This window comes from Bombus pascuorum, chromosome 6 (genome assembly GCF_905332965.1).
Source record: "Bombus pascuorum chromosome 6, iyBomPasc1.1, whole genome shotgun sequence".
Taxonomy (NCBI): Eukaryota; Metazoa; Arthropoda; class Insecta; order Hymenoptera; family Apidae; genus Bombus; species Bombus pascuorum.
In genome coordinates this window covers 10,270,876-10,289,157 of record NC_083493.1, presented here as the reverse complement: position 1 = coordinate 10,289,157, position 18,282 = coordinate 10,270,876, and the positions used below count along the sequence as shown (strand labels likewise).

The 18,282-nt window shown below is 26.8% G+C and overlaps 5 protein-coding genes across 9 annotated transcripts; 4 read left to right on the top strand and 1 right to left on the bottom strand.

Moving 5' to 3' along the window:
- The first annotated feature begins 13 nt into the window (after positions 1–13).
- On the top strand, positions 14–2,901 carry LOC132907827 (odorant receptor 13a-like). Its single transcript, XM_060961243.1, has 6 exons — positions 14–575; positions 958–1,400; positions 1,522–1,621; positions 1,684–1,794; positions 2,053–2,208; positions 2,307–2,901. The coding sequence occupies exons 1-6, from the start codon at positions 207–209 to the stop codon at positions 2,358–2,360; spliced, it is 1,233 nt and encodes a 410-aa protein (XP_060817226.1). The 5' UTR covers positions 14–206; the 3' UTR covers positions 2,361–2,901.
- LOC132907818 (spatacsin) lies at positions 2,725–10,082 on the top strand. Of its 5 annotated transcripts, XM_060961229.1 has the most exons (23): positions 2,753–2,950; positions 3,021–3,349; positions 3,416–3,582; positions 3,646–4,002; positions 4,081–4,884; positions 4,962–5,134; positions 5,205–5,479; positions 5,557–5,727; positions 5,796–6,020; positions 6,110–6,301; positions 6,370–6,489; positions 6,555–6,729; positions 6,811–7,034; positions 7,102–7,262; positions 7,337–7,655; positions 7,716–7,884; positions 7,958–8,314; positions 8,369–8,524; positions 8,602–8,750; positions 8,830–8,937; positions 9,015–9,308; positions 9,368–9,687; positions 9,764–10,082. In XM_060961229.1, the coding sequence occupies exons 2-23, from the start codon at positions 3,068–3,070 to the stop codon at positions 9,963–9,965; spliced, it is 5,400 nt and encodes a 1,799-aa protein (XP_060817212.1). In that variant the 5' UTR covers positions 2,753–2,950; positions 3,021–3,067; the 3' UTR covers positions 9,966–10,082. The 5 variants fall into 5 exon arrangements, 4 of the variants coding, with proteins under 4 accessions (XP_060817209.1, XP_060817210.1, XP_060817212.1 ...); XM_060961226.1 differs by having other exon boundaries at positions 2,725–2,807; positions 9,368–10,082; XM_060961227.1 differs by having other exon boundaries at positions 2,746–2,763; positions 9,368–10,082.
- A 128-nt stretch (positions 10,083–10,210) lies between these two features.
- Positions 10,211–10,731, top strand: LOC132907826 (uncharacterized). The gene is made up of 2 exons (XM_060961242.1): positions 10,211–10,460; positions 10,516–10,731. Exons 1-2 carry the CDS (start codon positions 10,247–10,249, stop codon positions 10,674–10,676), a joined length of 375 nt encoding a protein of 124 aa, XP_060817225.1. The 5' UTR covers positions 10,211–10,246; the 3' UTR covers positions 10,677–10,731.
- A 64-nt stretch (positions 10,732–10,795) lies between these two features.
- On the bottom strand, positions 10,796–14,255 carry LOC132907821 (DNA polymerase eta). Its single transcript, XM_060961234.1, has 7 exons — positions 13,872–14,255; positions 13,649–13,783; positions 13,361–13,569; positions 13,105–13,271; positions 12,815–13,038; positions 12,603–12,726; positions 10,796–12,531 (listed from the first exon to the last, which is right to left on the bottom strand). Exons 1-7 carry the CDS (start codon positions 14,009–14,011, stop codon positions 11,107–11,109), a joined length of 2,424 nt encoding a protein of 807 aa, XP_060817217.1. The 5' UTR covers positions 14,012–14,255; the 3' UTR covers positions 10,796–11,106.
- Positions 14,256–15,202: 947 nt separating this feature from the next.
- LOC132907761 (dr1-associated corepressor) lies at positions 15,203–17,917 on the top strand. Its single transcript, XM_060961149.1, has 5 exons — positions 15,203–15,447; positions 15,651–15,723; positions 15,870–15,963; positions 16,046–16,225; positions 16,288–17,917. Exons 1-5 carry the CDS (start codon positions 15,406–15,408, stop codon positions 16,589–16,591), a joined length of 693 nt encoding a protein of 230 aa, XP_060817132.1. The 5' UTR covers positions 15,203–15,405; the 3' UTR covers positions 16,592–17,917.
- The last annotated feature ends 365 nt before the right edge of the window (positions 17,918–18,282 follow it).

The following is an 18,282-nucleotide window of genomic DNA, read 5'->3' as shown; positions in this document are numbered from 1 at the left end:
CACTTATTCTCCAACTCCTTCCCCTCACGTCTAGACAGAAAGTTATGCTATAGCTTCGCTATAATTTCAGACGTCCCCTTCTCTGATGGTAATCGATTTCAAAGTAATGAAAGAGATGCACGCACACAATATCACGAGCGCAAGCTCAACTTTCAATCAATGCTATTGGACTATCGTAAACAGTTGTTTTCGAGCTATCCGCGAATATGCATCTCTCTATGCAACATAAGTGTGATTACACTCCGCGAAACCTGTACTATAAGAAAGATATCGCTTATGTAACTAAACACAGCAAGTGGATCCTGCAATCCATTGGCATTTGGCCAGCAGTACTAGGAGATGTCACAAAATTTCTACCAAAAATTGCAATCGCACTCAGTAATTTTGTGTTACTCTTCGCCATTATTCCATGCATTCTGCATATCATATTCGAAGAGAAAGATACTATAATGAGATTAAAATTATCCGGTTTACTAAGTTTCTGTTGCACTTCGTTGATGAAATATTGGGCGCTCACCCTTCGCAAACCGAGGATCAAAGGCTGCATCGAACAGGTGTGGATTGACTGGGAACAGGTCAGTGAATTAACACGTTCATCGATTCTCATTGATTTTCACTGATCTTTCGCTCACGAGAATTGTATCATTTTAAATTAAAATGAACAATGAAATGTATAATTAATTTCTATACCGTTACGTATCATAAAATGTAATATATGTATATGTTATATATGTATTTTCTTTATCGTGTATACATACAATCATCATATGGTTATCATCGATGATCGACAACGTGTGAACGCGTCAATCAGAGAAAACGCTTGACTTCGAAATTTTTCATATTTTCGGAAAGATGAATAAATTCTAATATTTTTACTACATAGCTTTCATATTTCTTTTATATTTCATTGAAGTTAAACCGTTTAGTGTTTTGTTAAGGGGACGTCCCTACTGGCAGGTGGAACTACATAAGGATCGCGAAATAATGTTAAAATACGGGCGAGTGGGTCGAAATCTGACGATAATCTGCGCCGTATTCATGTACACCGGTGGAACAATCTATCACTCGATTTTACAGTACGCGATCGGCACATTTGTCGATGAACATAATCGTACAATCAAACCTCTGGTATATCCTACATATAGCGCATTGTACGACGTTCAGAGTAGCCCCATTTACGATCTAGTGTACGTTATTCACTGCATGTGTGGATACGTGATGTATTCCATAACTGCCGGTGCTTGTGGATTAGCCGCTCTTTTCGCAACACACACCTGTGGACAAATCGACATCATTATATCTCGATTGAATAATCTTGTCCATGGCGAATATATGAAAGAAACGCTTAATTTAAATGCGCGATTGATAGAAATTGTTGAACGTCATTTGAGAATTTTAAGGTACAAACAAGTGATAAATGTATTAATATTAATGTACATAATATAATTAATATAAAGAAGTCTTTATACATGTAAGTGAGTATAAAAATGGTACATGATATTGTATTATAATCGATTATAGATTTTCGGCAGCAGTAGAAATGGTGCTACAAGAAGTATGCTTCCTAGAATTCATTGGATCCACCTGTATGATATGTCTACTCGAATATTATTGTATAACGGTGCGTTTCTTTTTATTTTCGTTATAATATCCTATAAATTCATGATTGTTTGTTTATAACAGGATTGGGAACAGAGTAATACCATAAGTCTTACAACATATACAATGTTACTAATATCTCTGACATTTAACATATTTATATTGTGCTATATTGGTGAACTTCTAATAGAAAAGGTATATTTTCACAATTTACTAAAAAATACAGTATGCTTTAAAAAATCAAACCGTTCATAATACTTCCATAACTTTTCCACTTATAATATTATTAATAAATTTTTATCAAATTTAACTTATAGCTGATAATTTATATAAATATATAAATTAATGATTCCTTGAGATAAACTATTATTTTTTGCAAAAATTTATTAATAACTTGCTTAGAATATGTACTTATTTTTTGATCTATTATTCTATTTCTGATTTTGATCATAGAGCAGTAGTGTTGGATTGTCTTGTTTCATGATCGACTGGTTTCATTTACCGACTAAGACAATACACGGTCTTATTTTAATCATTGCTATGTCGAATAATCCGGCTAAAATTAGCGCAGGCAAGATAGCTGATTTATCTTTATCAACTTTTGGAAGTGTAAGTGATTAATAATATTTAACTAATATTTAAATATTTGCATAATCGTGGATTTGAAAAATCATCTATCGGTCATAAAAACTACTCTGTCTTTGTAGGTTCTCAAATCATCACTGGCATATTTAAGTTTCCTTCGGACGACTGTTATGTAATAATTTATTGATTTTTATGTACTTTTATAGTATTTCTAGTAGAGAAAATAAAAAAATAAGACATAGCAATATTTTTTATTATCTTAATGCAATTTAAGACATAGTGTTACCCAGATGGCACTATGTGGTCGTTCATTATCAGCAGAGTTATCAGCTTCTCAGCTAGTCGACCTTTAATTGAGAATAAACATGAATATTTCCGTTTTATATATTCATGATTTAAAATGTACAACTGAAAATGCAATTTACACATAATTTTTGTGTAATTGGTTGAAATCTTATACTTTATTTATAGTTAATACCATCAATCGATAACAAATGTAATTATTTCATTATTCTCCGTAACAGCATGATAAGAATCCCTCTTAGTTCTTGTTGTCATCAAGCTTGACATTTCACAAAAGTAAAACGTTAAACAACGTTCATCGCATAGTATACAACAATAATGTACATTTGTATGTCATATATGTATTTTGTGTATAGATAACAGCAAAGAGAAAATTTTGTATGCTAATAGCATTGTAATTTACAATTTTATATTTCATAAAATAACGTAAAAACATTTTTTAAGTGTTACAGTAAAATATAATGTAATGAAAAATTAGTAACAATATGTTACAAAACCTAACATAGATTGTATTGAAATCTATATTGTTTCAGCAAAATAGTATGATACAGGTATATTATAAAAAAAATATATTAACAAGATGGCAGAGAAAACAACAGTGGGAGGCATTCCGATTGAATGTTTAACTGGAGAGCCTGCAATTATTTGGTCTGGATGGCGTATATTAGGGGACAGAGAACTTGTTAGAGAAGCCTCTGCAAAGGGTACTCACATTAATCTTGCTTATAAATGTCTAGCTTACAGAAGAAGATGTTCTATCGAAGATGCTCAGCATTATTTCAACAAAGAAGTTGAAACTTGGATTATAGAACTTCTAAAGAAACATCAAATTTACAGGGCCTCTCATATTTTAAATAATATGGTATATCAAATTTTAAGTACTCACAAGCAATATATTATTCTTTACATTAATGTAGTTCTTTTATAGGACAAAAATCCAATGGAATATATATTCAAAGTTTGTGTAAACTGCAAGGATTTTACATTAAGAAATTATTTATCAGAATATCTAATAAGTGTTGCACACTTTGAAAATGAATACATAGATTCATGGAATATAATAAAAAGTATTGTAGAATTTGAACAAAAATATATGTAAGTTTCTTCATAAATAATTAGTTTAAATAGATCAAAAAGTAAGAAATACCATTTGTTTAGGGTTGAAGATGGTTTGAGCTCTTCTTTATGTATAGAGGATATTATAAAATTACCAGTAGATATAAAACAAGCATTATGTACTGAATTATATTTTTCTATAACTAAACAATCTCTTTCAAAAAATATAACTAATATTACGCTATGGGATTATTTACTGTCAAATAATAAAATTGAACTAATGAGATTTTGGATTGACATTTACTATGGCAGTGATAAAATAGAAGAAGTAAACGAAGTTAATGAAGAATACAAGTCATTGTTTCATACTTTGGATATAGTACCGGATATGATTGAAGCTATTGATTCTTCAGATGCCAGTACTCTTATAAAAGATCTAGCTAAAAATCATTTATGTAGGTAAGTCCATATAAAATACATTTATTATGCAATATATTTAAATATTTAAATATTTATTTATTAATATTTAATATATAGGTATGGTGTATTTGTAGAGAGAGAACAACGTGATGTAAAATTATTACTATCACGTATATTTGCCAGTGCAATTACAATACCAGAATTTGATACAATATTATCATATAAATCTTGTAATATTAATAAAACTGAATTTATGAAGAAAATTGACAAAGAATTATGTCTTGCACATTGCTTGAGTGAAACAAGTACTCAGGAAGATAAAACCAAGATCATTGAATTGTATGATGTATTGACAAAAATGTGTGAAAATCAAGAACCGTTGCAAGATATATTAACAGAAGGAATTTTTAAAACAATTTACTATCTTTCTGATGATGTAACCGAATATTTGAAGCAAAATTATTTAATAGTTTTAGCATTGATATTTTTATACCAGTCTAAAAAAAGTGCAATATACAATCAAGATAAAGACACAGTATTAAAAGAAATTACTCTAAAAAATATATTTACAAGTAAAAATCCTCTGCAATTATGCAACTATAATATTTCGAATGAAGTTCTTCAGAATACATTAAAACAAGTACCAATTCTTGAATCCATCATAAAAAAAGAACCAAAGAACAAAGTTACAATGTATGAATTATTAGATGGTTACAAAAATTTAAACGTTAAACAATTATATAAGTGGCGTTTTAATAATGAACCAATGCCTCATTTTTCTAATGAAACTCTTGTTAAAAAATATGGATATACAGAAGATTTAACATATAAATACTATTTGAAAGAAGCCCGTCCTAATATGGCTATATTTAGCTTAAAACATTCCCAAGGAAAACTAATTGGAAATGTTTCTTCTAGAAGGTAAAGAAGAATTATATAGTAATTCATGTATTTATGTATTTCAGAATATATTATACACATTTATACTACACTTACAGGAAATATAAAGCGGCTCTGTACGCGCATAGTCTTGCCTTACGAAATTTAGAGAAACCCGAAATTTTACATACTTGTATTTCTTTCATGGAAATATTAGGCATTGATTCAGAAAATTTAAGGCTACATATAACCGTGGCAAATTATATTTATAAACAGATTAATATTCCTATTGGTAATTATGTTCATTGCATATTTACTAGAATTGATAATCATAGATCTCCAATATATTTTTTAATTAACAGGAAATTTACTAGAAAATATAATATACAAAAATGAAAATGATTTAAAGACTGTAATGTCTTATCTTGAAAGTAGTTTTCAAACAAGTTGTACTGAAAGTTCAATTAATGATAGTCAAGAGTTCGTAAATGTATTAAAAATATGGGATGTTATTGTACGATTTGCAGCAGCACACAACTTTGCTTTCCCAATCAGCTTTTTAAAATTTTTAGCAAGTAAAAATCACTGGTTTGAATTTGTATTAGTTTGTCACATCTTTAATTATCCCCTGAACCAGGTAATAATTTTGAGTTGTAATTAATTTATACAAGATTTCTAAAATTAAAAGAAAAATATCCTCTTCATTCCTTTTAGATATTGGAAAATACAGAACATTTTGAAGACACAATTCTCAGAGAACATTTATTAACTTGTTTGAGTAATATTCAACTCACTAAATCTCAATTAACTGTATGTAATGAACAAAAGATAAAATCACGAGATGTTAGACAATCACTATATTACAAAATTGGAGTTAAACAAAGTGTAAGTAGTAAATATCATATATTCAAAACATGTTTTATTAAATACTATATTATATTGTTATTAAATAGGGATCACCCAGTTATGATTCACCAGTCTCAGCAGATTTAGCAAGTACTTATGATTCTCATAATATAAGTGAATATACTGTAAATGATAACATTTGTTCTCCAAATGATGATTTGTGGTTGATTATATTGAAATGTCATCAAAGCCCAGATCCACCTGGTGCTTTAATCAATTCATCGCGGTTAACTTCAAAGCCTTTCCTTGTAGTTTTAGCATCCTGTTATGAGGTATTTTATATATTAGTAATTTCATATTTTTCTCAACTATAAAATTTTCCAGAACATACCATGCTTTTCTTATTGAATATCTTTTTTAGCCATCTTCAATTGCAGCATATTGTTATTCATGGATGGTAATATCTACCACAGATAAAGAAATTCTTTCTAATTATAAAGAATGTTTAGAACAACAAGTATGGACAGCCAACCAAGTTTGTAACTTATTGGATCAAATGGTAACATATGGATATATTACTATCGTTAGTAAGGCTTACAAAATTTTTATGCCTGTAAGTATACTTTATCTTTATATGAATATCCTGTTTTATCTTATTTTCCTAATACAGTTTGATTGTAGGAAAGTCTCTTCAATTTATTTTTTGACTTTCTCATAGAATGTGTAATTTATGGTGATTTTAAAAATTGCCAACAAAAATTATTGGATTTTAAAGCACAATGTGTAAATCTCAAATGTAATGTATGTATCAAGCACTATTTCAGTATTTAACAATTACGTGAAATAATATGAGAATTATTTTTCAGGAAGCTATAGATTGGAATTGCTCAGATACCACATACTTGAATAATTTATACTGGATTGCAATTGTTACAATTAAATGCCTTATTGCAACACTCGCTCATGGTCTAAGAAGTACACATCTCCAAATAAAATTTCTCGAAATTTTGATAAAATGTAACTTTTATAAGAATTTTCCAGGTACTGCTATTTTGTATGAATTATTATTTCAATAATTGGTAATGAACATCAGACATAAACTAATTTCTTTGTTCATTACAGGTTTCGTTCCAATCTTTCCATTTTTTCTACAAGTTATAAAAATTCTTCAAAAAACAAATGTCACATTAAATTTTGCGGCATTTACGGTATCTGACAATGTATATAATTTTGATACAGAAATTCATAGGTGCATTAATGATTTAATAAGAACTGAAGATTATACTAGTGCATTAAAATTATCAAATGTAGCGGGATTTAATTCGTCTGAAATAATCTTAGCTCAGGTATTATCTTATTTTTTATATAAGTACAAGTTTTCATCACTAATATTTTAATTATTAATACTTTTAGTGCCGAAGTAAATTTAAATATTATATACAAAAAAATGAGAAAATTGAAGATAATTTTTGGAACGAGTGTGCACTAAATTTTAAAAAATACAACATTTCATATGAAAAAGCAGCAGAATTTTTTGTTGAGCATGCTGAAAAAGTTACTTCTCATAAAGAAAGGTATGTGATATTTTTTATCTAGAGACATCAATGACATATAGATTTAATTAAATATGAAATATATGTTTTAACAGATATGAAATATTAAAACTAGCTTTTGAAACATTAAAGAATATTGAAACAGAGCAACAAGATATTGATGTTCTTGAAACAGCAATGTGGAAATCATGTATGTTAGCAGGTCCTGAAAATGTGCAATTAGATGATGGACCTTATATCTTCAATAAACTAAAAACAGAATTGTTATCAGGGCTAGATAAATTGAAATTTGGCTATACCTTAAGTAACATACAAGAGAAAAATGCAATTGAAAGATTAATCAATAAATTAATTGACTTAGGTAAACTGGATACAGCATTGAGAATAAGTACAATTTTTAATTACAAACATAAGGTAAATTTCACTAAACCTTCATTAATAAATATGTATTAACTGTTTTAATTGTAATTGTAGGATTTACAAATTCTGATGTTATGTTTGAGTTTAGCAGAAGGGGAAATTTCACCAAATAATTTAAATATTGAACAACAAAGTCTTCTGAAAGAAGTAAATAAGAATAAGCAACAAAAATACAATGCCTTAAAGAATCGTGGTTTACAAAGATTTTCTTCAGCTTCTTCGTGTATGTCTAATTTATACTTTCATTGCAACAAATTATTAACTAGCTCATATTTGTAACAAAACTTTGATTACAGTGATCACTTCAATCAGTGCTGAAATGAGTAAACTAAAACATGAAGATGTTCATGGAATACAAATGGAGTGTTTATCAATTTTAGAAAAATTACTTAATATCCTGGAACATGGAGTAGATATATGTCTTCGCATTGTATTATGTTATAAATTAGCCATGCAGCTAGAGAAAAGTTATCAGTTCTTGTTAATGTTAAACAATCCAATTGAATTTTTACAAGAAATTGCAGAAAGTGATAATATTAAAAATAAATCTGAAATTATTAATGATATAGTTATTGCATACAAAATAAACAATGATAATGTTGCAACATTTTTGGCTGAAAATATCACTCTAAATATTAACCGTGCGGTAGAAGGTATGTAATGATATTGTAAATTTATACACAATTGTAAAAAGTTTGCTTTTGTAGGTGGATATGAAAATAACGTTTGCTTGTGGGGATATTCCTTAAATACAAATTTTCGTGTTATTATGGAACTATGCAATGATGTTTCACTCCTTGGTTGGAAACTCTTAAAAACGGCAAATAAATTGCTTGGACATTCTCATGGCGAAAAAACAAGCGGTACTATAATAAAATATAATTATCATTACATTCCTATAATAACTAAATTTATTATTAAAACATTTTCTATTGTTTAGCATTTACTCTAAAGACGATTGCAGAATTATTAATACGTGCTCATGATTGTTTTACAACTTCCTGCAATATGGAAGGGATAGCATCAGTATTATGCAAATGTCAAATTTTCGCAAATGTTTTGCAGAATCTTAAGTATTGGACATTACTAGTACGTTATTTTACAAGAATTAAATAAACAAAATTTTATATACTGTGCTTAAAAAATATATAATATCAAACAATTTTAGGTACGTCTTGTAACAGGTGTTGGTCGTTTCACAGAAATGAATTATGTATTTCAAATTTTAAAAGAAAATGATCAGTTTGAATTTTTACTTGGAAAAGGATTAAATAAGGTTTCTTTATGTTTCTTATTTTTCTAAATACATATATAAATACTATATACAATATTATATTATTAAACATGTTACAGGTAATAGGGCTAGAAACAGCAATTTTGGAATTCCTGAAGCGTCATTGTCCTGAAAATAAAGAACTTTTTACTTTGGTAGCTTTACATTTTCGATTATATCATGAACTAGCACATATGTGGAAAAATGAAGCGAAAGATATAATTAATACAATAATATCAGATGCTACAAAAGATCATATGAAATTGCAAAGTACTGTTCAACATGAAAAAAAATTCATCAAAACTGAAAATATTCTGAAACAGTTACACTTAGCTGTTACTAATTATACTCACGCAACAGAATACTATTTACAGGTAAAACATTATCTAGATTATTTACATAAATAAAAATTTATAATATGGATATGTTCTAGGCTAATAAATTAAATCTTGCTAATCAATGTTCTGATCAAGTACAATTAGTTGCTCTCCAACTTTCACTTTTTAATACTGTGTCTTATAATCAACAAGTAATCTGTATACTTAATTTAAAACCTGGAGATATTGATAAAGTATTATGTCATAACTTAAGCTTCTCTCAAGCTTTTATTGTCATTCATGCATATAATCATCACGTAGATTGGGCTAATCTGATTTATAGTCATTGTATATTAAATGGAGAACAAAAATATTTGAAAGATTTTATAGCAGTAAATAAGCTCACCCCTGGTCTTGTAAGAAATTGTGTACGCAGGCAAGTTAATTATTGTTTTAAAGAAATAATTTATTTTTGAACATTTCTTTCCATTTTAATCCATTTTAAATTATAGGTACAGACTGGAAAAAAGCATTACTCATACTATGACAGATAACATGAAAATATTAATTTCTGAATTGTCAGATGTGGAGTGTAAATATGTATTAGCCAGTCAACTGGGATTTAAAGGTATTGTAGAAACAATGCTCAATAATCCTATGATAGGTGCATATCTAAAAGACACTGTATGGAAAAAAGGATATAATGCTATTTAAATATTTTCTTTAAACTATACATTTCCTATAAACATTCATAAACGTTGTAACATCCAAAGTGTATATGTATGTCTTTATTACTGTTTTTGAATAAATAAATATGTTTTTATATATTTATATCGTCACCAAATTTCTTTATTTTTTCAACTCAGAATATATAGGATGACCCCACTGTGTGTATAAACATTTAATTATACTTAAAAACAACAGAATTATTTATTGAGCTTCATATTTCTAATGTACAATTTAATGTGTATAATGTAAAATTTAAGACAATAATTATGGATAAAAATATATGTTGTAAAAAAATCTTATGGCACAGTCAAACAGAAAAAGCAGCAGTTTTTAAATTGGACATATATATAAAAAAACACGAACAAAAATTCGGAAAAATATTATCCCAACAAATGTTGTCACGAAAACAATTAAAATTACTAAGACTTATGCATAAATTAATGAGAGCTATCGAGAAAGCAGAGATTGATAAACAACAAGGTACAATTTTATAATTTTTCCAGATATTATTTTAAAATTTCATTATTTTTTTTAGCATTTCAATTGCTAAAGGCATCTAACGATGCAATAAAAACAACGATTTCTACATTTCAAGATTCAATGAAACGATACAAAGAAAGCGTGAAAACGGAATTTGCAAAACTCGATTGTTTAAGTACAAATCGACTTTTAAGTATTAATTGTACATATACATAATTTATCAATGTTGAACAAGTATATTATAAGATACCTAAAAGTAAAATATTTTTTTAACTATTATTATTATTATTATTATCTATCATTTTATTTTATTTAAATGAAAGATACTGGAGTAATATAATTAAATAAACTTTATTATAAATTAATACAACATTAGCATTTTATGCATATTACAGTATTATTACTTTTTATTTCAAAAATGTCATTAACTCAAATAAAATTGAAGGAGGAGAACTACTTCAATTCTAAGAAGACTATGTTGTAAATATATATATACATATTTCATGAAATGTAAGTATATTTTTACAAATGATACATAAAATATTTATTTAAGACTTATTTCGTTGAGATAGATATAATATATCAATATAATATATAATACGTCAATTCATATTACGAAAAAAATGATGATATGGATTTGTGATTCTTAATTTAAAATATTTGCATTTAATCGACGTTTAATAGAATTGGTATCTACATCACTTGTATTTTCCTTCCTTTTTATATTTGTAGTATGTAATACTGAATTATTTAAGTTCCATTGCAGACTTTCAGCCACATGAAAATCGCAATGTTCCTGATATTTTAATATAGATATCATTTGATAACATTTTAAACATTGTTTAGAAGGAACTTCAATTGAGTTAGATGAGTTTCTTTTAATTAGGAAACTAGAAATATCATTATCTTTTCTTCCTTTTGAAGTGTTGGTTTTAAATTTATTTTTTCCCTTCAACATTTTCACTAAAGTTTCTTTTGAAATATCCTTTTTATTTTCTGTTTTCATATATAATTTTGCTTTTTCTTGTAAATATGAAGGTAACAATGCAACTACAGTAGGATCAATATTATTCAAATCAGGAAATATTTCTTCTAGTTGTATTATATCTTGTTCGTTAGTCATTTTGTTATTTTCATTTAATTTTATATTTGAAGAAGTTGGCCCATTTTCCATTTCATTGTTTGTATACATTTTATCACTATTCTCCTTCATATTCAAATCCAATTTTTCGTCAAAATTACTTTTCTCATTTTTTACACTATCTTCATTTAAATTTTCAAACTCAGTATCTATATTTACATTGTCGTTTAATTTGATCAACCCAATATTATTTACATGTGTATCTTTCAAATTACTTTCATTTGGGTTAAAAACATTCATAAAAAATGATTCCTTAAAATCATTTTGATCTAAGGGATCATTCAAATTAAAACAATTTGTCTTCTTTTCATAAAATGTTTTTATTTTATTTCCTTCATTTAATGAATTAATTAAATTATTTAATCTTCTGGAAGTAGGAGACCAATCTGTTTTTATATTACAACTTTGTTCACCTAATTGTGCACTTATTTTAGAACACTTTTTCCCAACATGTTTTAATTTATTACTTGATGCATTGTTAATTTCATCACTATTAGAATCTACATTGATAATTTTATCGACATCTAAATCACTTTTTATTTTCTTAGTAGTATTTTCTACTGAATATATACTTTCTACTTTCGTATTTTCTATTTGTGCATCTATTTTCTTATGAAACTCTGATTCGTTTGATTTAAAGAAATTCTGAAAATTGCCACTACCTTTAGCTGGTACAAATTTACCAGCTGATATACCTAAATATGCAATTGGACATTGTGTTGACTTAGATATGATTTGTACACAACGAACTGCCATATTTCCTGGTTTATATGAATTTAAAGTACATGAACGTGATTGTGATACTGTAGCCTTATTTTGATAATACTGATAACATATTGTCATTAATGTTGCTCGTCGCTCATTTTCTTCAAGATCTTGTTCAAGACGTTCACAAACTTCTGCTGATAATTCACCAGCCCAATGTTTTAACTGTAAACAAAATATTATGTAAAGAAATAATTCACAATTTTCCTATGTACAAATTTTATTATGTACTTTACCACATCTAATGAGACAATAGCTTGTCTTCCTGGGAACTTTTTACATGCTCCAATTGATTTTGATACTAATCGTATATTAACAGGTTCATTGTCTATTCCTCGAGCAATATTGTATAACCATAACCTAAATAAATATATTAATACAACATAGTTTCAAAGTAACGTTTTTATATATTATTATTTTTAGCGAAATTATGAATTCATAAATATACCCTGTTTTTTCATCGAATCGTTTTTGTAAATATTGCAGTGAATACTGCACTAAATCACCCATAACATTACAATTGAGAGATTCAACAACAACATCTCCAAACTTTCCACCAAGATTTCTAACCTTTTTGATTGGCAATGTCGAATACAGAGTTGATACTGCATTTGCAGGTAGTATTGTTTGTCGATTTGGTTTATGCAATCCACATGCTAACTTAGCTAATATCTAAATATATACAATATTACTTTTTTTAATTAATTAGGTAATGAAATAGATGGTACACCTTTTTACCTTGTTTTCTGCAATACCAGCAGAACATCTAAATCCTGTTTTATCAAATATGTCAGCTCTTATTTCTTCAACTATAAGTCCTGCTATTGCAAGTTTTTGTGCTTCTATGTCTTCAAGATTCTCAAAAACGTTCATTATCCAAGTTTTTGTGCCTTGACTTCTCTCTTCTAAATCCATACCATATAAAAGCCCATATCATATAACATTATATACAAATTTATTTATAGTCATAAAAGTTTATAGTAATTTTTTTTACCTTCATCATTTTTTCCAACTTCTGAATATCCTACTACAAAAGTATTTGAAAGTTGTGTCACTAAATGATTCAAAGAAATACAATATGTAGACATCCTTTTACAAACCAAGTCAGTGATATCTAAATATGCTTCATCCACACTAGCACGTTCTATTATATTACAATGTTTCTTTATAACATTAATAACTTCACGACCAGCACTTCTATATCTATACAAACATTTGTAATTCACCCACATTATGTGTGTGTGTGCATAAAAAATATTAAATGCACAATTTTTTGATATACCTTGATGTATCAGCTTTTCCACGAAGGCATGGTACACTAGCTAAAATGACATCTGGACATTTTTCTCTTGCCTCTTCACCTCTCATGTGTCTTGTAACACCATATTCCCTTGCTTCATAATTAACAGCAATTATCCTATTTAAAAAATATTAGTAATATTTAGAATCTCTCTCTATCTACTTAAGTTATTTAAATATAATTTATATTATCTAGAATATTTTACCCTCCTAATTTCCACTGATTGTATTGTACAACTGCAAGTGGTTTTCCAGCATATTCTGGTTGAAGTTTTGTTTCAACTTGGCAAAAAAAGCAATCCATGTCTATTAAAACGACAACTCTATCGTTGCTTGAGTTTGCCATTATAAAATAAATTTTATCTATTAATTAAAATTATTTGCAATTATAGGTTAAAAACATTAATATAATACGACGTTACTCATCTAGTATTCATTAAAATGGAAGTTTAAATTATATATATTCGCAAAAACATCGTTATTGTTTTAATATTTTAAAAATAAGTTATAGGTATAAAACTTTTACATATAATCAAATTAATTAAAAGAAAAACACAACCACAATTTGACATAGTCCCAAATTTAAATTTGTAACTAGATCATCGTTCCTAAATTCACATTATTTTGTAAGGATGTATTATAAGAAGTAGTCATCTTCGTTTTGAACTGGTGTAGGCCTGTGGCTCTCTCTAGCGTGAATATTTTGTATGATAATAGGGTTAATTCTAGCACCGCGAATTTAACTGTGCAGCAACATAACCGAGGCAACGAACAAAAGTTATTTAACAAATTTATTGATTAATGACAAAATTATTTATCAGTAACAACTGTGATTACTCTCGAATTTCGTATTTACTTTCGTTACCATGGTAAAGTGCTTTGCCAAAGCATAAATCGCTCGCTTTCTAATATTGTAAACTCCAATCAAAATAAAATTTATTAGCATTAGTTAATAAGAGTTTGTCTTATTGGATAACAAATTAATCATAGATTATCATGTAAATTCAAGCAGATAAATGAGCCATTTTGCGACTCAAAATTAGAAAATCATTAGAACCGTCACGCTGAGCTCAGCTTTTCAATAAATTTCATTACAGCGCAAATCTTGTTAAAGTTAGCAATCTATTATAAATATTCAGTTTTAAATATAACTAGTCTTAAACATAAATTTAAACATAATTAAATTAATAAAATAAAACATAAACATCGAATTACTTTCGGAATTGTTTGAAGTTGTAACGTGTGCAGAGTGCTCCAATACTCTACTGGCTGCAACCACGCCAAATTCCCCAAATCCTGGAAAGGTCACGCAACATCTTTAATTTACGATATGCCATTAGTAATTTTATGTATAATCAATAAACATAAATTATTTTTGCACAGAAAAGGGAAATATATATTAATACAATAAATACGAAAATATATATATTACTGCAATAAATATTAATATTCATAAATTAAGATCTGAAATTATATGTTGGTTTCAAGTATTTTTAGAACACATAGTAGCTTGTATGTATGAATGTAGCATTAAGTATTACATTTACGAACGTAAAATACTTTACGATTATTGAAAATGTATATGTATACATCATAGAGGTTACAGATACATGTCAAGTTTTGGAACACCTTGATTCCTGCAACTACAATATACAATAAACGCGTTTATTTTTTCAAAGTTTTATTCTCTGATTTATTTATACACAATTTGCGTAAGGTGAAGTACCACACTTTGTGACAATGCCAAGTAAAAAGAAAAAATATAATGCACGTTTTCCAGCAGTGAGTATTAAAATACTCTGTATAGTTTGGGAAAGTTTTTCACGAAAATACACTTCATATATAAATTACATGTTTATAATTTGAATAAAAACAATGTAATTTACTTGTAATCTCATTTAAATTATAAAGAAATATATAATTAAAAAGACCATACATATTAATTTTTAATTATATGACTAACCTATCTTTACAAATGTACTTAGGGCAGAATAAAAAAAATTATGCAAACTGATGAAGAAATTGGAAAAGTTGCACAACCAGTGCCGATTATAATTTATATCCTTTTTAAATTAATAATAAGAACAATAATTTTAATGCCAACATAAGCCAACATAAGAATCATTGTTGTTTACATTGTAGATCTTTAAGCCGTTAATGATATATTTTTATTTTGAAAATAAATTCCTTAACTATTTGTATACCTAGAACATTAGAACTGTTTGTACATTCATTACTTACAAAATCCATGGAAATTACAAATGCTAAAAATGCCAAAACTTTGAGTCCTTCTCATATGTAAGATTTTTTAAAAATTAATTAAGTCAATACTTGGTTTTAACTGATTTGTTGATCATTTTTGCATTAAATTTCTTTACAGGAAACAATGTATTTTATCAGAGAACCGCTTTGATTTTTTAAAAGATTTAGTAAATTCTTTACCAGATGTATCAGGACCTGATGAGGAAGTACCTACACCACCTCTAACTCCTGCTCCAATGAATACAAATGTATCAAATACATCAACTTATTTACCTACAATACAACAGCCAGATACAGGGTAAGTATTAAATAACTTACTTGGTATTTGTAAATTTTAAATATATTATTATATTTTTATAGATTTTCAAAGCAGGAGATGGGATTAACTACTAAAGTAAAGAAAGAAACTGAAAATGAAGAAAACAGTGATGGAACTAGAATATATAATCCAGATACTCGTAATGAAATGGTAAAAAATACTGTACCTCAAGTTCCAGAATTTCAAATGTCTGTGCCTCCATCATTTCAAATTAGTCAACCTAATTTTTATACAGAAGTTAAACCTATGAATTTAAGTACAAATACATCAAGTGTAAATACAAATAATCAACCAACATCAAATTTTGCTCATACTGCTACTTTGGATGAAGATTATGATACATAGTTATTCATAAAATATTAGAAATACGAATTTAAAATTAAATTAAAACAATAATTGAAGTATGCGATCATATAATGTCATCAAATTTTATTCAGACAATTTATAATTTACATTATATGAACAGTTTCGTTACTTATATATATTTACTTCACTAATCATAAATTTTTATATTTTTGTATTTGTTCTGTTAAATTATAAATTTTATTCAGACTAGTTAAAACTACATATTTCCTATTTAAAAATGTTTTGTACGACTCGATTATCGTAAAACACTCATATTTTAAGTACTTTATATTCATGTATACACATCTATAATAAGTAACAATATTTGGATTTACACAGTTGCTGCGTACTCTAAATATATATGCATTAAAGATAATCTAGATACAGTTCTCCTCTGTTTATACATTTATAAATATATATTGTACATTTATGTAGGTACAAATACATTTACTTATTAGGATGTAGGTAGTTAGGCTTACATTTTATAATTGGCAAAATTTTCTACTTGTACCTCATTTAGTTCATATCTTAGAATATTTGTGATTTGCAACATTATGTATGCAATAATAAGCTTTATAACTAAGACTTTTTACCTGCATAAAAATAAATTTGTATAAGGAAGAGATGGTATCTTACATATATTTAGGAAGATATCTTATATATATTAACAATACTTAAGAGAATTGATTTTAAAAGAGTGGCATTGACAAATATTTCACAAAATATTTATGTAATTATATACTTATTTGAACATACATACGTTGCAAAGTTATATATTAAACATGATGACTGAAACTATTAAATTTTTCAGTAGTTCAATATATGCACAACAATTAAATAAGAATAGACTATTAAATTCTATAAAAACTCAATTGTGATATTATTTTATTTATATGAAACAAATTACACTTTGGTCATTTATTGAACAAATATATTAATTTTTGAAAATTTCTTACAAAAAGACATTATTATGAGATGTTTAAATATGTAAATAATTAAACTTTAATTACGTATTTTAAATCTAGAAAATGTTTTCTTAGTAAAATAGAATAAAATAATTGTAAATATCTTTATACAAAATACAAAATCTGAAAATATTGTATTTATGGTAGAATATTTAATATAATATTCGCACACTCGTTTAAAAATAAAAAAAATTGAGCAATGATTATGTAAAGAGTGTTAAAAATTAGTAAAAAAATGTGTGCTATATATGCTTATATATGTGTATATTTATAAGAGTAATATTTTGTTTCATAAATTGCTTGTAATGTGTGGTAAAATGTTCAAATAAATCGTATCTATCTCAATAGTAACAGGATAACAGAATCAAATCACATACATTTCATTATGTATACATAAATTATATACTATATATCTCTAGATACATATGTACCCTAAAAAATTATTTTAAAAAATTTAGAAATATGACTGATTGCTGTACCAATTTTCTATTTTAAACAAGTAATCTGAATTTTTTAGAAATACGTCTAAACAATCTTTTATCACTAAATATTTATGTACATATGTATTTATAGCAGAGAGGAAATTTCCTTTCTGTCTACAGTACTTATCTGATAGCATTAATCATAAAAACAGATGAATAGTGCTATACTTAATATTTTAATTAAGAATAAGATTAATTTAAGATAGTCTCAAATAACAATGATATGTAAATTTATTAATAAAAA

Excerpts from the sequence above, each read along its gene's own strand:
- LOC132907827 (XM_060961243.1), top strand. The coding sequence starts at position 207 with ATGCATCTCTCTATGCAACATAAGTGTGATTACACTCCGCGAAACCTG. Across the intron at positions 576-957 it reads TGTGGATTGACTGGGAACAG|GTGGAACTACATAAGGATCG; the intron begins GTCAGTGAATTA and ends CCCTACTGGCAG. Across the intron at positions 2,209-2,306 it reads CTTTATCAACTTTTGGAAGT|GTTCTCAAATCATCACTGGC; the intron begins GTAAGTGATTAA and ends CTGTCTTTGTAG.
- LOC132907818 (XM_060961229.1), top strand. The coding sequence starts at position 3,068 with ATGGCAGAGAAAACAACAGTGGGAGGCATTCCGATTGAATGTTTAACT. Across the intron at positions 6,730-6,810 it reads CTTTTATAAGAATTTTCCAG|GTTTCGTTCCAATCTTTCCA; the intron begins GTACTGCTATTT and ends TGTTCATTACAG. Across the intron at positions 7,656-7,715 it reads TTTTTAATTACAAACATAAG|GATTTACAAATTCTGATGTT; the intron begins GTAAATTTCACT and ends TTGTAATTGTAG.
- LOC132907826 (XM_060961242.1), top strand. The coding sequence starts at position 10,247 with ATGGATAAAAATATATGTTGTAAAAAAATCTTATGGCACAGTCAAACA. Across the intron at positions 10,461-10,515 it reads AGAGATTGATAAACAACAAG|CATTTCAATTGCTAAAGGCA; the intron begins GTACAATTTTAT and ends TATTTTTTTTAG.
- LOC132907821 (XM_060961234.1), bottom strand. The coding sequence starts at position 14,011 with ATGGCAAACTCAAGCAACGATAGAGTTGTCGTTTTAATAGACATGGAT. Across the intron at positions 13,784-13,871 it reads AATCAGTGGAAATTAGGAGG|GATAATTGCTGTTAATTATG; the intron begins GTAAAATATTCT and ends TTTTTTAAATAG. Across the intron at positions 13,039-13,104 it reads CTGGTATTGCAGAAAACAAG|ATATTAGCTAAGTTAGCATG; the intron begins GTAAAAAGGTGT and ends GTATATATTTAG.
- LOC132907761 (XM_060961149.1), top strand. The coding sequence starts at position 15,406 with ATGCCAAGTAAAAAGAAAAAATATAATGCACGTTTTCCAGCA. Across the intron at positions 15,724-15,869 it reads ACCAGTGCCGATTATAATTT|CTAGAACATTAGAACTGTTT; the intron begins ATATCCTTTTTA and ends CTATTTGTATAC. Across the intron at positions 15,964-16,045 it reads ACTTTGAGTCCTTCTCATAT|GAAACAATGTATTTTATCAG; the intron begins GTAAGATTTTTT and ends ATTTCTTTACAG.